General features: G+C 42.6%; 1 protein-coding gene across 2 annotated transcripts in view; it reads left to right on the top strand.

The window, feature by feature from the left end:
• Rtn1 (reticulon 1) overlaps positions 1 to 19,858 on the top strand; it is a 221,400-nt gene that overhangs the window by 180,220 nt on the left and 21,322 nt on the right. Inside the window, exon 1 of one of the 2 annotated variants that reach the window (XM_036206319.1) lies at positions 11,006 to 11,204. The exons of the other annotated variant lie outside the window; for it this stretch is intronic. Within the exon in view, the coding sequence (XP_036062212.1) occupies positions 11,144 to 11,204 (61 nt within the window). The 5' untranslated portion in view covers positions 11,006 to 11,143. Of the gene's footprint in view, positions 1 to 11,005; positions 11,205 to 19,858 lie in introns of those variants that run through there. 2 annotated transcript variants of the gene reach the window in all.

Genomic DNA, 19,858 nt, shown 5'->3' with positions numbered 1-19,858 from the left:
TTTTTCCATGTGTTTATTTACTGTCTACACATTGTCCTTGGTGAACTGCCTTAGGTGTTGGGGACTATTCTGTGGAATCTGATCTCCTATTATTTATTTTTACTTATTTTTAGATTTTAAGATTTGTCCACCAGCCTCTCCAATTTAGAGAGCAACATTTGCTGGAATTTGGTTATAGACCCAAGAAGACTGCTGGGTTTCCATTTGTTCAGCCTTGTACAGGGCACTAGGAAGCCCTGCTCTCCAGACTTGTGGCACTGTGTTGTTACTCTGTATACACTGAGCGCCTGCCATTATCAGTTTTCTGATTTTCTTCTGCATCCTTTGTGTACATTTACTTTTTCTACATCTAATGTTTTCCATTTAGCTTATTAATTTCCTACTTGTTTTCTTGTCTGATATATACATTTAGTGACAGACTCTCTAATGAAATACTGCCTTAGTTTTATCCCATGTGACAGATAAGTAGTGTTTCAAAGTTTTCTTTAAAAAAAAATTAGACTTCCAATTAGATTTTCCTTAATCAAGTAATTACTTTGAATGCTTATTATTAGGCATTTTTAAGTGTAGCCCTCATCTCTAGGAGGGGTAACTAGCAGTGTGTCATGCATTCCTTCTATGATAGCTGGAGGAATGAACACATGAAGGCCACAATAACTTTTGTAAAGACGCGAGGCCGTTGGAGGGTTCATGGCTCTGAGATCAACTAACGTTCAATACACAAGAGAGATGCTGCAGGTGGACAGGTGTCACTGACCGCTTTCTTCTGTAGGAACAGGTATCAAACTCAGGCCCCAACTAAATGTCAGGTTATAGTGGTTTGAATGAGAAATATCCCCCATGGTCTCAGACATACGAATGTTTGGTCCCCCGTGGATGGTGCTGTTTAGGGAGGTTTCAGTGGTGTGACTTCGCTGAAGGAAGTATGTCACGAGGACAGGCTTTGAGATAAAAATCCTCAAGCCATTTCCAGTGTGCTCTTTCTGCCCTATCTGTTTGTTTGGTTTTGGTTTTTCGAGACAGGGTTTCTCTGTGTAGTTTTGGTTGCCTGTCCTGGATCTCACTTTATAGACCAGGCTGGCCTCGAACTCACAGAGATCCGCCTGGCTCTGCCTTGGGAGTGCTGTGATTAAAGGTTTGTGCCACTGCTTTGTACTGGCAGTCGAGGGTGTGAGCACTCATTTTCCTGCTCCAGCTACATGTCTGCCACCTACCCATGCACTTCCAGCCATGATGAACTCTTATCCTCCTGAACCAGGAACCCAAATGAGCTCTTCCCTCAGTTATCTTGGTCACCATGTTTCATCTCAGCAACAGAAAAGTAGCCAATAGAGTGGCCTATATAAAGGGCTATGCTGTGTGAGAGAAAACTTGTGAAGCCTTTGCATGTTGTTGATACAGCACACAGTAATCTTGAGCAGCTCTGAATGGCACATGATATGTACTGTGGATAGCATACAAGACTGAGCACTTGTTCTATCGATGACTGATTTAAGGGAGAAGGGTTTACTATGGCTCACAGTTGGAGGACACAGTTGTTGGAGAACACAGTTGGAGGACACAGTTGTTGGAGGACACAGTTGTTGGAGGATGCAGTTGGAGGACACAGTTGTTGGAGGACACAGTTGTTGGAGAACACAGTTGTTGGAGGACACACTTGTTGGAGGATGCCATTGGAGGACACAGTTCATTACAGCAGGGAAGGGATAAACTCAAGATCTGGTCACATGGTTGCCCAGTCAGGAAGCCGAGAGAGACTCAATACTGCTGCTCAGCTCCATTTCTCTCTCTTATTCAAGTCCTGGGCCCCAACTCATGGAATTGTACTGCCTACATGTAGGGTGCTGTCCCCCTCAATTCACCTAATCTAGAAAAATCTCACAGACATGCCTAGAGATTGTTTCCATGGTGATTATCAATCCTGTTAACAACCAAGTTAACAACCAAGCTAGACCACTCCAACTTTAAGATCTTTTCCTTCAAACCTGGTAAAAAGTCATTTATTTGCTGATTTAAGGCTCTGTAGAACCAAAAGAAATCATAAAATTATCATAATCAAGCTGGAAAAAGAGCTGAAAATAAAATCTTTTTAAAGGTCAGAAATAGTCCATATGAAGCAACAAGAAAATGCACTTGGCTTTTCAACTGGAAGTACAAAGACCAGATGCTGTCAGAAGGAAATTTTAAACTTTTTAAATTAGATTTATTTTATTTTATGTGTAGTATTTTGCCTGCATATATATGTGTGTACCATGTACATATATGTGTACATGTGTACTATGCATGGTTGGCAGAGATCAGATGAAGGCAGTAGATCCCCAGAACTGGAGTTCTGCATGGTTGTGAACCATCATGTGGGTGCTGGCAATCAAACACAGGTCCTCCTCATCCAAGACTGAAAATTTGAAATTGCTGCAAGAAAACTGTGCTTATTCAAAGCTCATTGCCCAATGAATAAGAATTCATATGAAGTCAAATGAAGATATCAGACAAAAATCTGAGATGACTCTCATGACCTAAATTAAAAGAAATTGTAAAGGAAATTCTTTGGACTGAAAGTCAAGGCTCCCAGATAGAGATCTGATAGTGTAGATGGAAGAAATACCGTTGAATTTTTATTTTGAGGGAACAAAAATTATGTGATTTGTTGTTCATTTCATATATATATATATATATATAAAACAATTGAAGGAAAGCAGGAAGTAGGTGTGGTTCACTGCTGTGAGAGTTTTGTATTTTACAGGAAAATGCAAAGTTACATATTCAAAATAGACTGCAGTAAGCTAGGAATGAGCATCATAGTTTCTACAATAATCAATAAAATGTTCAAAAGTTATAGCTATAATGGAGCATGGCAAACAGTTCAGCAGTTCAGAGCACTTGCTGCTCTTGCAGAAGACCTGAATTCAGTTTCTAGCACCCTCATCCAGCATCTCACAGTTGCCTGTAACTTCAGCTCCTGAAGATACAACACCTATTTAGGCAAGCACTGCACACACACACACACACACACACACACGCACACGCACACGCACACGCACACGCACACGCACACGCACACACATGCACGCATATAAACAATAAAATAAATCTTCTTGAAAAAGTGTAGTTATAAAACCATTAGAGGGAGGAAGGAACAAAAACATCGGATACTATTTAAAGATGACAAAGGAAGAAGTGAATTAAATGGGCTTGAAGAATAAGACAGAAGTAGAGAGATGATAGGCTCTGCAGTATCATTGACTTAACACATACATTAAAAGCTCTACAAAGATAACTAGCCTAGATTAAAAGCATGGCTCAAGACTATGCTGTTTATAATGACATACAGAGGTGCAGGTTTGAAAGCAAAGGGTGGAATAAGTTTTACCACACAAACAGTAACCAAAAGAAAAATATTGTGAATATCGCTACCAGCTATACTAGACTTTTGGTCAAAGATTTTTGCTAGAGATAAAGGGAGGCTTAAAAGGTAAATTAATCAGTAAGACATGATAGGCTTGAATTTCTAAAACAACATAGTTTTAAGATACATAAAGAAAAATTATAAATTTAAAAAATCTACAGACAAAACAACATCAAAATTAGTAGTAATACTTAATGTCTGACTGATAAAAATTTGAGTAAGATAGATCACTTAATTATTCTATTAATCAATGTGATTTGAATGACATTTGTAGAGCTTAAATACACATTTTTTTTCCAAGTTGGTTTGACACCTATGTTAAAATTGAGTATATTCGAGGATATAAAGCAAGTTGTAAAAAGTTTCAGTGTGTTATAGTTGTATAGAATTTGTTTAGTAACTGCAAAGCAAATAGCCTAAAATTATCAAGATAGTTAGAAAAATCCCCAATTGTTTATAATATTACACTATTGATCGATCAAAAAAATTACAATTAATGCTAGAAAAGATTCTAAACTACCAGTAACAACGATACAATCAACTAAAATTTATGAATGCAGCTAAAACAGGGTTTGGAGGCAAATTTGTAGTTTTAAATTTCATGGGTTCTTTTTAAAAATTTTTTTTTTTACTGTGAGTGTCTGTGTGTTTGTGCACATGAGTGCAGTGCCCATGGAGACCAGAAGAGGGCATCAGATCCCCTGCAGCTGGAGTCGCAGGCAGTGCAGTTTTTAGTCACCCAGTGTGGTTACTGGGAACAGAATTCCTTCCTCTAGAAGAGAAGCAGTGTTCTCAGCTGCTGGGCCACCTCTCCAGCCCAAACTGTATGGATTTAAACAGACATGCCAGATTTTTTTAAAAATCTGAAAACAATCATGTGCTATCATTTGAAAGGGCTGGTAAAACTGAACCCAATTAAAAGTAATACAATGAAATATAAAGCAAATATATAAAGGAAGAACAACAAATAAGAATTTCATTCTTTAAAATAAATGTATACTACTGAAGAACTCCCAACCCGTTGATCAAGAAGGCGGAGAAAATGTGACAATGTCACAAATGAAGGAGCAGCTTCTCCAGATTTACTAAAAATGTTAAAAGGGTGTGTGTGTGTGTGTGTGTGTGTGTGTGTGTGTGTGTGTGTGTAATTTATGCCAATAAATGTAATGCTATTTTTCTTCTGCAATGCTTCAACTTGGATTTGTGAGTTCACACACACTAAGCAGGCCCCTATCACTGTGCTATGGTCCCAGTTCAACATTTTTTTTTTTTAGTATACAAATTTACTTGAATAAAACTAAGCAAAATTATCATAATCAGAAACTAAAAGACAGGATCATCTCATGCCTTATTGAGGAATTATGTGAGTCAACTGGACCCAGCGGGCTAAGTGGTGAATTCTTCTGAACATTACAATAAGGGTCTCATTTTATATAAACCCTTCCCAAAAAGTAGCAACTTCCAACTTGATTGCTGAGGCTAGTGTGACCATAATGCAAAGTAAAAAAAGAAAGATATTTCTAAAAGAAGACAAGGACGAGGTTGAGGATGAGGAGGACGAGATGGTATGCTTCTTACAAATACAACTGTACAAGGAAATTTAGGAAATTGAACCTTATTGAGCAATGTATTCAGAGGTACCACATTGAAGACTCGATAAGGTTTAGTCTAGGAATAAAAATTTGACTGAATAATCACAATCCACTGCATGTAATTTGTATATCACAGAATAACCAGAGAAACATATGTATTCATTTCTGTAGCTTTAGAAAAGGTGTTGGCTAAAATATAATGTATGCTCAGAAAACTAGAGCTAGGGTAACTGTTCCTTAATCCCACAAACCCCAGCCAAAAAAAAAAAAAAAAAAGCCAACACCACACTCAGAAGTAAAACTTTTGAACATGTTTCTCCCTGAAATTTAGGAGAAAGATGAAGTCGTCCATTGCTGGTTTAGTCATTGTTTTCCTGCAAGCTGCAGTCAGTTTGGTATGACAGGGTAGGGGCTGAGAAGATGGCTCATGAAGTCCACGTTCAACCACCAGAACCCACGCAAAAAGCTAGCTGTATGGTGTTGTGTGAACATCCCCCACCCTACCCCCGCCCACGGGTGGGATCCCTGAGGCTTGCTAGTCAGCAGAGCTCCAAGCCAATGAGAGGTCCTGTATCAGAAAACAAGGTGAATGGCTTCTGAGCAATTACACCTGGGGTGCTCAACACATTCTTACCCACATGTGCACATGCACACACATACACACATAAATATGTAAGTAAACTACGACAAAGAGAACAGTGGTGAGGCTTTTTGAAAAAAAAAAAAAAAAGGATTTGACTATGAGCATAGAAAGTTCAAAAGAATCTACAAGCTACATTAGTAAGTGAATTTGTGAAAATTCACTAGTTTCTATTTTTGATTTTTCTACCCGAATAATGCACTAGACTTTTCTTCATGAAGCATCCTTCCTTCTGTTTTAATCACTGTGATAGCTCCTGATTTTTTAGCTAGCCCTGTTTCAGCATATTGCAATACACTTTTAATACTTCCTTTTGTGCTTTCTTCCTGGAAGACCCTTTCCTGGCCTTTCTTTGTCCGATTGACTCGATTCTCTTATGCATCTACCTCGTTCATTTGAAGTTATATCTTATGGCAGTTTTCTTATAGGGGTGTCTCAGAGATAATACAAATCTGACTTGTCGGCGTCTAGAGTTAATGCTTCTCCTCTTCCTGGTGAGTCAAGGACGAGGTCCTTTCCTCCACCACTCTTCCCTACCTTGGATTCTACTTGGCTCTCCATTTCAGTTCTCTTTCTTTTAAAAACTCCTCTGAACTAATCATCAACAGTTATCATTTTTATGATCAGTATTCTTTCATGCATCTTATCTCTTCCTTCTAGACCTAGTTTTCTTCTTCCGGAAGTAACACCTTTGGTAGGTTTATCTTCTGGTTCTGTGAGTGCTAGAAACTCTCATTTCTTATGTATTTGACGTGTTCTGTATCAGCTTTGCTGGATGCAGAATTCTGAATGGCAGCTCTGTCCCTTGATAGATGAGAACATGAGTATCTTCTCATTCTGTTGGAGATTCCTGTAGATGGAAAAATTTTAGAGAACAATCTGCCTTCTCATTCTGCTTCATCTTGAGCTTTTCTCCTTGTCTTGATGAGAACCACGTGTCCCGTGCCTACCTTCTTGACCCCTTCTAGAGCTTCCTTTCATGTAGAGACCCCAGACTTGAGATGCTAACCCCATTCACCCCTGCTCAACTCCCTTTTCCCTTCTATCTCCCTGTCTTGATGTTTTTCAGATTCAGTACAAGATAGGTCATGGCATTCATTATTTGTCCTGCTGAGGAGTTGATTGGTCATCATCATATGTCCTAGAATCGATGTCCTTTACCTGTAAAACCCTCAATGTGGGCCCACTAGTTGCCTTCTTTGGTGAATTTGCTCCTTGCAATTCTTCAGTCTTTTCCTCTTTTACTGACAAGGCTTGTCACAAAGTGACCCCTGTGTGGGCCTGTAATAAAGATTCACATTTCCTATTTGTCTGCCTGGAAGACTCCCATCGTTCAAAGTGGTGGTGTTATTTCTCCTTAGAACTCAGCTCAGTTGTCACCTACACTCAGATTTCCGTCCCAAAAGCTCCTCTCCCTGCTGCTGTCTTGTGTATCCACTCTTCCTAGTCAGACAGCTATCTGATTGCTTCCATCTATTTATAGTTCCCCATGAATAGCTCCTTTGTAGTTAGAGACACAGACTTATTACGGCCTCTATAAATATTTGTAGATCAAATGAATGAGTGAATGAATGAATGTATCCAGAAATCAAAGTAATGGTCTCTACTTCCCAGAAATGCTGGAGCCCAGAACACATGAAAATGCACTTCCTGAGTTACAAGTGCTAATCCAGTATCTCAACCTCTACAATTATAATTGCTGTGACGTGTTACCTTGTCACAGCAACTAAGGACCAAACTGGCTGCCTCTTTAAATGTTCTTATTCCATATAGCATAGAGCCAAATCCTTAGTGTTTTATGGATCACAATGGAGACTATTTTTACTTCTGGGTCTTTACTTTCAATTGCAACACTTTACAGAGCATTAAAAAAAAAAGTTCTAGAAGAATGCTTTATATGGCTTGACAGTTACCATATCCTGCCACGAAACCTCAACGTGTCTCTGAATATTCCTTGCCCTGACATCTTCATCATCTCTTAAGCTTTTTCTCCCTTTTCCTCCCTCTCTTCCCTCCTCTCTCCCTCCCTTCCCCCTTCCTTTATTCCTTCTTTTCTTTTGTTTGTCTTCCCCGCCCCTGAAACAACTTGTTGCTAAGCAGCCCCAGCTAGCCTTACATTCACTATCCTGCCTGAGTTTCATGAGTTCTGGAACAGGACAGCAACAGAGCTTTGACCTCTTCTTTAAGGTAGATAAAGTCTTCTGACTTTCCCTTACGAGATAGGCCCTTGCTGACCCTCCTTATAAAACAGCAAACATCCACAGTTCTCAATCTCTCTCCCTCTGTGCCTGCTTTATTTTTCTGGTAGGGTTGTCTACAAGAATATATTGCATATTTAACATTCCCATTACTAGCTGTCCTCACCCACACACTAGCACAGGAACTTCTGAAAGTTAGGGGCTCTGTTCTGTGTCCAGAACAGTGTTGACCACGTAGTAAGCACTCAATAAATATTGGTTGAATAAATATATCAGTGTAGGTGGTACTGTTTTCCATCAGTAAAATGCTGGTGCGTTGGGAGACAGACACCACCCAGTCCCTGTGGGCACACCAGCCCCCAGCATTGATCTGAATCTGGGATGAGATTACAGAACTTGGCTATTTTTTTCTTCTTCAAACAGACTTCGCAATACATGATTTCATCTTGAAAACTAAAGAAATCGCTTCCTCTCCTGGCAAGCACCTACCCCAAGAGTTCTGAGCTGGCTGTGGAAAAAGCCCTTCTGTTCCCCATTGGCTTGAAGGCTGTGGCAGTTCCTGCCGTCTCTTAACAAGCTTTCTTTTGCTTTCTGTTTCCTTTCACCCCTTAAGAAAATTTACATATCTTTTGTGCCCGTTTTATCATTGTGAACTTGAACTTGGCAAGAGCTGTCAATCAATTCTGCATGGATGCAAGCAAATAAAGTACCCATTTGCCATGGCTGTGGGAAGTAACGTCTTGTTTCACAGAGGCAAACATGCAAAGCTGGAACTTTTTGTGTATTGCAGGAGTGCAGAGATGCCCAGTGCTGACAGCCAGGCTACTGCTGCAGTACCTGTGGGTCTCCTGAATGCATGGGTCTGAGACTCCCGGGCCAGTGGTCTTCCTACTATACTGCCCCATGTATCTATTTCCGTTTCTCTTATTTCCTGTGCATTAACCTGAAGCCTCTCAATTCTCGTGTCACAAGAAGCCATGAAGTCCCAGCTCATCTTCGCCAGTCTACTTCCCTGACCTTGAACTATCTGATGACCGTACTGGCTTTTCATGTTCCATCAAACTGCTTTCTTCAGACTTAGCCTGATTCAGAAAATCACAGTCATTCAGCCAAACTGACGTTTGTGAGTCGGGTTTGTGGTCAATAAAAATGTGCAGCCCGAGGACTTTGGCATGATTTATCCTCTAGTTGAGTAAGAGTTTGCTTCTGACCACTCTTCTTTGCTGACAGTTTGCTGAACTCAGCTTTCTTGTGATTAGCAGTATACAGAGTTGCTGGGGGAGGTGGGAGAACACTTGGAACTTGGCTATTTCTCTACTCCATAGAAGGTGCCTGCTGGCGTTGTCGTCTAGAATCCCGAGGCCATTGTTGGACTGGCAGTGCCTCCTAGTGGCCCAGGCTCCAAAGACTGAGAGGTGCATGGGGCAGCAACAGACTCCGGGCAACTCCTGTCCAGGCCTCTCCTTTCTGCGTCTACATCAGACAGGGAGATTTGGGTGCTGGTGAGCTCACTGGCATTTACCTCCAGGAACCTGCCAACTGAATTCCCAACAGCGACTAACTGTGAAATAAAGAAATGGGGTGGAAGTAGGAAATGCAAAACAGAACACTGCACCTCTAGAGGTGGGTTTGAAAACTGCTTTGTCATACTGTGCTCCCTATCAGCTTTGAAGAGACCCAGTACTGTGTAGGAGAGGTCAGCTGCCCAGAAACGCCAAATCAGACCCTGCAGACATATTTCGGTTCCTCGGGCATGACTTCAGACAGGACAGCCATAGGCAGAGGGGCCCACCTGGTCGCTTTGGAACCTGTATTCTGAAAAGACTATGCATGAGCCCAAAGATCCTATTTTAAAGACCAGGTCCTCTTAAAAATGAAGAAGAAATTATGTCTGCGAGCACAACCCGCCGGAGGACTGTACCAGTACAGGCTATGCAAATGCGAATTTAAGGCTGACCAGGCCACCTTGGAGAACTGGGAGAGAATCTAGAAGGCTCCACTCATGCAGAAGGTAGAGAAAAGTACTCAACAAGGGCGAAGAATATGTCACAGGAAAACAAAGCAGGAAACGTGGCTTCGGTGTTAAGAGTTCTACCTTTGCTTTCCTTCTGTGACACGCCCCCCCCCCAAAGCATCTCTTCTCTTCATGTCTGTCTTGTTCCAAACAACGCCCACATCCTATTCCTATCTCTTTGCTACCTTACATGTTCCTCATCAAAACATCTCTATGACCTATCCAGTCTGCCAGAATCTTAGTGTATATTCCGATAAAGCATTTACGGCTGAAGTCAGCCACCCCATCGTTCTGTTCTCTCTGCATTTACATTTGGACTGGGACTCCTGAAATCTCTGTCCGATGATCTACCCCTCCAGTCCCCTCAGCCCACTGTGCCCAATCCCAAGGGTGACATTGTTGGCAGAATGCCGTTTGCTCCTCTGAGTTCTGTTTGAATGTCCCCCAAACTGATCACCCCTGTCAATGACCAATGACCGCCCCCCATGTGATGTGTCCACACTTAAGAGCTTCCAAGTCCCACATTCTGATATTTATTCACTCAACAAACGCTGGAGAATTACAGTCCTTTGGGATTACAGTAAGATTCTACCCAGTGATTGCTGCTCAGATCATTGCAAAATGGTAGCCACAATTTTATTCACGAAGTTTTAGGTAACTGTGGAATATTCCAGACAAGGAACAGAATTTGGCACTCCTTTGGAAGATCCCGGGCAGCAATCTGTGTCCAACATTTTTAGAAATGGGGACAGGAGAGGCGAGCAAACAGTGAGGACTAGTGGACATTATGCTGCAAGCTTGGCGTCTGAACTGCCACATGCCTTGGCCAACAGGTTTCTTGTTTCTAAGAAATTTCTAGAATATGCCCCACGCTGGTCAGGAATAGCCCTGGTCTCCTTAGCTGCCATCCCCACACGGGCGTTCCTTTCCTCCCTCCCATCTCCCCTTCTTCCGCAGCCCCCCCCCCACACACACCCCACATCTAGCCTGTGTGCGCGCCTCACCACCGCTCCACCATCCCGGGGTGGGGGTGGGGGGCAGCTCCCCTAAGGCCCCGTTGAGTCACCGCATCCGCGCGCGCGCGCGCCCGAGCTGCTCCGGGATCGCGCTGATTCGCTACCGCGCTCTGCGGCGCTCGCGCGCACCCGCCCGCCCCTTGCGCGCGCGCCCGGTGCCGCTTCAGTCTGCAGCCGCGCGGCCACCGGAGCCCACCGCCGCAGCCGGGCAGCGACACGGAGTGCAAGCTCAGCGCCTGGAGGAGAGCCACGGCGAGCCCGCCAAGCAGCCCGCACCATGCAGGCCACTGCCGATTCCACCAAGATGGACTGTGTGTGGAGCAACTGGAAAAGTCAGGGTATTCTCTTTATTTCGGTAGTGCATGCCTGCGGCGCACGCGGAACCGCGATCCGGACTCGGCCGGCCATTGTGCATCATTTCACCTGTGGGACCTATGCATGCTTTACACCCAGGAGCTTTCTGCGGGGGGAGTAAACCTGTTCTTGCAAAACCGACATGGATGATATTTGGCCCCCCCCCCTCCGCCGCCGCCTTTGTCCCCTCCCAGTTCACCCCTTTGTTTTCTTGTGTATTGTGGTATTGTAAATAATGCATCGTTTGCCTCCTCCGGGAGCTTTTTTGGCCTGATCATTCAGGACTTGTTTAATCTCGCAGCCGCGGAGTTAAAGTGCTTCCTTATTGTTCCTGCATCCCAGTGCATTTATTTCTGCCCAAAGGTTGAGATCAGAGCCATTAACTGAGAGGGCATCCTTAGGAGGGAGGGACACACCCATTTCAGGCTTGTTATTTGTGATCACACAAAGGAGACTGGAAATGCAGACCAGCTCTCCAAATCCTGAAAATATGATGGCGTAGCCACTTATTAGGGTGGTTCACTTTGAAATATTTTCGTGTTTGTGACTGACACTGGAATAACCTATGCCGTTTATTTATTAACAGTGGGTTTCAGTGAAATAAATGGAGGGAAGGGAAATAACAAAGCATTGGCGGCTGCCCTCCGGTCTAACAGAGTTGTTTAGAAACAGTCCATATTAGCGCTGGGTGTGGCCGCCCGCAAGCCTGGCTTGCTTTTCAGCCATTTTTATTCAGCCTCCTACTTCACACGTCCATGTCTCCTTTGTTACATTAAGATTTTCTCCCTCACCTTGCATGAGGAGGAGGGAGGGAGAATCTGCAGGAATGAATTGTGTGAGGTAAAGTTGGGGTGTTGGTCAGATGCGGTGTCCTTTGATAGCTAACAAATACGGTTCCGAAGAAGGTGCATTGGATGGACCCTGCAGGGGTTTGCAGCATCCTCGGGGACCAAGAAGACTTGGAGCGGTAGCTCTTTTTATCTTTTAGCCTAGTGTCTTCTCCTTATAATATATCACGGGAGGTGGAGGCTATTCCTTTCATCTGTAATGCCTCTGTGGGGTTTTTCTTTTATTTTAAGCAACGACAAAACCACAAATCTCAGAATTAAAAGCCCTCTTGCTTTGGTTCTTTTTGAATTGGCTGGCTATGACATTAAATATAGTAGTCGACTTCAAATCATGTGGACCTTTTAGAAATATGATTGTCAAAAGTAAATAGGTGGGCCATAAATTTAAAGGCCAATAAATAAGAAATGCTCCGTCAAGGGGTATAATTTTAGAAAATGATGACAGCTACATGGAATAGCATATGTTGAATAGAGAAGGTGGCTGTGGAAATGCTTTGTAACATTTCCCTCTGGATCCGTGGGCTTAGACCCGTGGGCTGGGTGGACACCCTCTACAAACCCATCTTCACCGGAATAGCGAGTGCAGATGGACGCGAGGTCCGGTGATTCGGCTTTGATTCCGAGTGTCTCCTACTTTTAACAGAAGTGGATCTGGAAAGATGGCAGGTTCTGTGTTGTCCTTACATAGATACTGAGCATTATAGCCCCACAGCGCTAAGGGGTGTGCACTGGTTTATTTTAAACTTTAAAGTGGATTCTTTTTAATAATCAGGAATTAGCATAAAATGCAATAATTTGCCCGCTGAAGGCAACTGTGTCCCTTCCCCACCATACAGCTACTTGTGAGGATGAATTCAGGTTGCTGAAGAGCCTTTACACCCAGTGACCTTTGATTGTCATTAAAGTCATTGATTTCTTTTCCTCAAATAGAACAAAGCCATTATCTTGAACATCGACGAATAGCTCACTAGGTAGTTCAGTGACACCAGAGAGCAGAGGTAAGAATGAGTTACCACCTTGTGGCCCTCGCCTCCCTGTGAGACCTTTCATCATAAACTAAAACAGCAGTGGATTCGAAATACAGATTCCCTTCAGTTCCCTCATCATTTAAAGCAGATTGTTCTAATCCCTGGGTGCAACTTAGAATCACCTGGAATGCTTTGAGAAACACAAAGGATGCTGGGCCCCACCCCTAGAACTGAGCATCATGATTTTTTAAAACACTCCTCGAATGAGTTTAACGAGTACACAGGGTTGAAGCCACTGGTAGATAGTAATTCTTAGTGTGCTCAGCTCTTAGGCCAGCAGAAGCCCAGCACACAAATGGCGTGGGTGTGACCTAGGATCGGCTCCAGTATGGTTAGGAGTCAGTAGAACACAGCTGGAAGTATCCTCTGGAAATACTGAATGGCTTTTCCTAGAGAGGAAATACAGGAACTTCAGGCTTCCTCTGCAGTTAACATTTTCAGTTACAAATTATATCAGAGTATTTCACTGAAATGAATCATTAAAACTAGAGTGCATGGGTTGGGTCGGTGTGTGTGTGTGTGTGTGTGTGTGTGTGTGTGTGTGTGTGTGTAACATATATGATCTCAGCAAGTAATGGCAGCTCACGCCTATAACAACAACAGGGAAAAGGTTGAAAGAGTAAGCCTGTACAAGGCTCCCCTAGACTGTAGAGCAACACTGTATCACAAACAAAAGAACCTACCCACACCCCTCAAGAAAGGGTACAGAAAGAGAGGCTAAATCTGGCATGCAGGTACATACCTGTAATCCCAGAGCTGTCTCAAAATTCAAACCAAACCAAACAAAAAAACCCTCTAAAATCTATAGGACATAGGCTCAGTTAATGGAGCTAATCTTACCATTTACAACAATCTTACTATTTCTGAGGCCACTTGATTGATTGATTTTTTTTTTTTTCAGTCCTCTCAACTCCCGTGAGTGGTTTGTTTCCACATTTTCATTTAGCAGGTGATAGATGCTGTTGCTGTCAGGTGCACAGCTAGTGACCACCCGAGCCCGCTTCCCACTGTTCCGCCATCTGCCTCTGAGTAGATGGTGCTTTCCTCTGTGATTTCTCAAGATGACTTATCTGAATAATAGTGGGTAGCTCTCGTATTTACAAGTTTTCATTTGGCCAAATGTCTTCCTTCAAATGTCCAGTTGACTCTTGGATGGCGGGAGACTCAATGAAGTTAGGTGAGACTTGCCCAAGATCTTGTTAGGGGTGGTAAATGCAGGAGTAAAAGGTGACTCCCAGCCCGACATCCAGGGCTCTTCCCCTCCCAACACTCCCCGCCTCCCTTACCTATGCTGATTGACAGAACGTGAGCTCCCATCTACCTCTCTGAGATGTTTTCACATAGGTCCTTCTTTATAGCAGTAATGTGGGGCTCATGTGTCACCTACGCTATTGTACTCATCACTGCCATCACTGATGGATCATTCTAAGTTCTTATAAATATTAGCCACTTGTCAGTAGTTGTCCTGAACGCCAGTGACGTACTTGGTTCTGAGCCTCCATGGCGTTCCTCTCGTTGGGTAGGGCAGGGAATTCAGAGTTTAAGGCTGAGAGGATTGGTAATTTGCCCTCTATTGGTATTCAACCACACAACTTAAATCCAATGATCCCATGTGAGAGAAACAAAGAATAGTGAACGACATCCACCCATAGGACTCTGTCCGTGCTCTAAAGACCCCCACCCCCTTTTGATGGATTTCACTGTGCTCAACAAACTCAATGGGCAGCATCCACAGTAGTATGGTGGGTTGGCACATCTGTTATGTGCTTGGTGCTAAGGCTCAACTCCTACTTTATTGCATTATGACTTCACCAGAATGCAAACTTTTGATGAAGTGTTCATTTATTCTTTCAAAATGAAGTAGTTTGGAAAATTTTGTGATAGTCTTCAGTGCTCTGTGGAAATGCTTCCCAACTGATGGATCTAAATGATACTAGCCAAAACAATTATTAAAGACCCAATCAGCCCGTATTCCATGGCAAGCATATGTATTTTAGCCACAGTAATGAAAATAATTGGTCATTTTTTTATTGTATTTGAGGGTTGGAGAAATCATCCAACTGATAGAGTACTTGCCGCATAAGCATGAGGTCCTGAGTGAATCCCCAGAATTTATGTTAAAAGGCTCAATGTCAGTTTGTAATCCTAGCACTGGGAGGTGGAGATGGGCAAGTCCCTGGAGATTACTGGCCATCCAATCTGACCTACTCAATGACCCTCACTTCCCAGTGAAAGACCTTGCCTCAAAAAATGAGATGTGTGGCTCCTGAGGAATGAGACCAGAGGTTGACCTTCAGCCTCCACACAAGTACACACATACACGCTCACCTGTGCACATGTGTGTACCCAAACTTGCACACATATAAGTGAGCAAATAAAGGAATTTAGTAGAGACGGTCTTTTCACACTTACACACAGAGGCGGACAAGTCTTACTTTTTACCAAACAGCATTTTATTTAGGCTCACTATCAGAATATGCCAAATATTATAGCATAACATCATATAGCAAACTCCTCCCCATGCAGATTCTAATGAGATCCTATGGGAACACCTGCTGGCCTGGGAAGCGGGGACTTTCCTTAGCAAAGGAAAACTCCTAGTACACAGATATTTCCAATGTGTCCTGTCCAGGCAGTCAGATCCACGGATAAAGGGGATGTTTCCTTTTTCACAGTGTCTCCATCATTGTCAAGGGAAACTTTGAGGTAGAAACGGCTATTTTTTTCTGTTTCCCTAACAGCGATGCATGCGCACTATGCATTGTTGCAAAGAGAACTTTGATGAAAGACAAGTCACCCAATTCCTATCTCTCAGAGTTGGTCAATGTGAAGACTTGCTGAGTATTATCTAATACACACCTGTCGGCCTCTGTATAGAATGCAGGTGTGTTTGTCATAAAAACGAAGCTAAAGGCTGGGCATGCAAGGAAAAAAGAGTTTTTATCAAATGAGATGTGGAGACCTCAATTTTTTTTTCCGTTTTCTGAGACAGGGTTTCTCTATGTAGCTCTGGCTGTCCTTTATAATATGAGGCTGGCCTCGCACTCACATAGATTCTGCTCTCTCTGCTGGGACTAAAGGTGTGCACCACCATGCCCAGCTCAAAAACAATTTTAAACAATTTAACGTAGGAAGCCAGCATACATACAACTAAGAGAGTTAGGAACTTCAGATATACAGCATGAGCTATTCCTAAAATAAAAATGATACTATGATAAATATTGCTAAGCTAGAATCATTTTAATTATGTGTTTCAGTTTAAGCTAGATAGGTGGACCTTCTACAGTATCTATTTTAAAAATAAACATTTTTAAATGGATAAAAAGGCTCAGCAAAGATGCTGGTCTGTGTCCACATCTTCAAATCTGTCCTATTTCTTAGATTTTCATGAGTTAATACTTCATTAAAAACAGCAGCCCTATTCTATGATTGAAGCATATGAGCAGATATATAATAGAGGTTGCAGGTGAAATCCTTACCATGGTCAGCTGACCTTCATTTTAGAAGGCCTCTCTTCCTCTCTCCCTTCCCCTCCCTTCTCCTCTGCTCCATCATCTCACTCCATCCATTTTATGTTTGAAGTGATATTTGGATTTCAGTTCCTCTGCATCTTTGGACTAGCTGACACATTCTGGTACATAAATATGGAATAATGTTTTAAATTCATTTATAATCTCATTAAAATTTAAAATCCACTGACCCTAGCAGGGGGAGAAAAGACTGACTTAGAACTTAAGTGTCTGGTTTTCAGAATATCATCTTCCTGCTGAGAAAAAGAGAACACACACACACATGCACATGCACACACACACATGCAGACACGCACGCACAAACACACACACACAAACATGCAGACACACGCACACAAACACACACACAGAGACACATACACACATGCAGACACACACACACAAACACATACACACACATGCAGACACACGCATGCATGCACACACACAAACGCACACAAACACAGACACACATGCACACATGCAGACACACACACACAAATACACACACATATGCAGATACACACACACACACACATGCAGACACACGCACACACAGACACACAAATACACATTCACCAAAATTCCCACCCCAGCCTCTAAACGTGCATCCCCCACCCGTGCACCCCTTCCCTATCACTGTTCTTCCAGTCCTTTAGAAACTACAGCAGCCATTTGGGAAAATATGGCTTCCTTATAATTAAGCTCACAATTTAAAGGCTAAAAACTTGATATTAATGATTCTGCTTCACACCTGTAATCCTAGCACTCAGAAGACAGGAGAATTCCCCTGACCTTGAGGCTACCCAGGGCTCCAGAGTGAATCCTAGGCCAGCCCAAAGTGATAATGTGTCTCAAAATAAAGTAAATAAAGATATTATCTGACTAGGTGATAGTTAAAAAAAATCTCCTTTTACAACCTAACTACAGTTGTGCTCTAAATTTATAACATTTATTTCATAAGATATATGAAATAAGTTAAGAAATTATATGGATAAGATATGAATAAGATAAGAAAACTGTAGTTTTGGAAATTAGAAAACGAAAGTGCTGTTTTTCTAAACTATGTTTGAGCTGTATATATCCACCTTAAATCAGAACAGAGCTGTTTGGTTGCTTCGTTGAATAAAATTCTTCAGTCCTTCCTCACTTCCGTACGCTCCTGAATGGGACGGGGAAGGAACCTGTTATCACTCCCAAGTTCGCCATCCACCCCGGTGTTCATTTTGAGCTAGTGAAAATGCATTGCCGTGCTTCCCATTCCACACTCGCCAGGTCTCAAATGTGATCATAGTTTACCTCTGTCCTTCAAGAATCAGTCACCAAACTGAGGACTGGCAAACCTCAGATCTCGTGATGGCTAACATTTACGCAGTGACTTAACAAATGGGACCAGATACGATAGGAAACCATCCCTCTTCGTGCATCTTTTTAGTTCAAGAAATAGCAAAATAAATCAAGTAGTCACTCTAGAAATCAGAACAGAAACATCAGCTGTCTGCCTCCGCCCATCTTCATCTGCACTGCCGCAGCAAACCTTAAGACGGCATGGAGCAGACGTGAGATTCTGTGGCCAATTATGCTTGATGACCAAAATACTAGATGATGTTGATATTTTGATCTAGTCCAAAAGCTGAAGACCTGGAATACTCACTGCCTGAGAGTGTGCTCCTAAGGCCCCAGCCACAGTGTTTCCCTTTATGCGGCCATTTTCTTCTCCCATCACAGTTTATGGGGCGACTCTCGCCAGTGAGGCCTTGACTTAACTCCAAGTTTAGAAGGAAGCGAAGCAGGCTGACTTGTCTTAAATGTGTGTGTGGATCTTGCTGGGCTTCACTTTCTGGACAGGCCCCATTACGGTGACCCTGGACCTAGTTGTCACCCAGCTCCCCTCACAGGAAGGAAAGAACAGGGATGCTCCAAGTGCTACTGATTAGAGCTTGGAGATAAGAATCAGAATCGTTTCCGGGAGCTCAGGGAAAATGGTAAGGCTTGCCTAAGTATCTAGTACTTCTCCAACATGAGAAGCAGCCAGTGGGGATTGTATGCTACAGCACCTCCAGTCATGGGAGAAAGGTGCCAGACATCGCTGCTGGCTGTGGCTTTGACAATCAAATCCTTTACTTTCCTTTGTTCCTCAGAAGCTCATTTAGAGAGTGGATTAAATGCTGGTGTATTTACAGTGTATAGGAAATGCCCAGCTTCCTGCACCTTCCCTTTCAAAACAGCTAGAAATAGTGCTGGCATTTTTTTTTTCTTGACAGCCTGATTTTCGGTGGTGTGGACTGGAGAAGGGCATCAGGAGTTCTGTTGACAGTTTCCCAGCTGGGCTCAGGACTCCTGAACTCGCACTGTGTGGGAGACTCTATGTTGGTAAATGAGATTTCAGGGTTTATTCCACTAAAAGACATCGTTTTTGAAGGTCTTGGAGTTTGTTTAAAGAGCTCTACTACACTTCTATTATGGTTCCCCTGTTTAATGTAACATGGGGGATATAACAGAACAAGTCATTATGGCGTCTTCCTGTCCGCACCCTGTGGGGATATTTTGTTGCCTCATGAAAATCAGCCAGGAACTGGCTTTCCCATCATTCCTTTGGACACTGGATTGGAGAGAACTTGGGCTTGTTAATAGCCTTCTAGTAGTTGGTCACTGCAGGCAAAGCACTGTGGGTTGGCTAAAAAGTTCATAACCATTAATATCATATGATTTGTCAGTGATTTTCTGTTTGAAATGCTGATATTTCTACAAACAGAACTTTCCTTTCTTACATTTTCCCACTTGGCCTTATTTGAAGTAGCATTAATTTGTGATACAACGATGCCTATAATCTTTTCTGGACTAAGGTGGTAGCTAGGCATGACAGTGCATACCTTTAAACCCAGAACTGGGAGGCAAAGGCGGAAGGAACAGGTATCCAAGACCAGCCCTGCCTACATAGTGAGTTCGTGATCAGCCTTGGCTACAAGAGACCTTGTCTTAGAAAACCAAGAAAATGTAAGAGAAATGGATCGATAATGCAGACAACTGTTTAATTTATTGCCATTTTATATTTACGTATGCCACATTTTGTTTTATAAATAAAATATGGATTGCTGTGCTACTGTCTTCTTCACTTATACATTTTTAATAAACTGTCTGGATACCACAGCCACTCTTGGGTCATATAACTGAGTGCATCTAAAAGTCTCCAAACCAAAAGCATTCGGATTGCAGTAAAGGGCTTTCTTTCTAGACGATTGTCATAGAGAAT

Source organism: Onychomys torridus, chromosome 14 (genome assembly GCF_903995425.1).
Source record: "Onychomys torridus chromosome 14, mOncTor1.1, whole genome shotgun sequence".
In the NCBI taxonomy this organism is placed as follows: Eukaryota; Metazoa; Chordata; class Mammalia; order Rodentia; family Cricetidae; genus Onychomys; species Onychomys torridus.
Note: the sequence above shows the minus strand (reverse complement) of the source record. Positions and strands in the feature narration are given on the sequence as shown.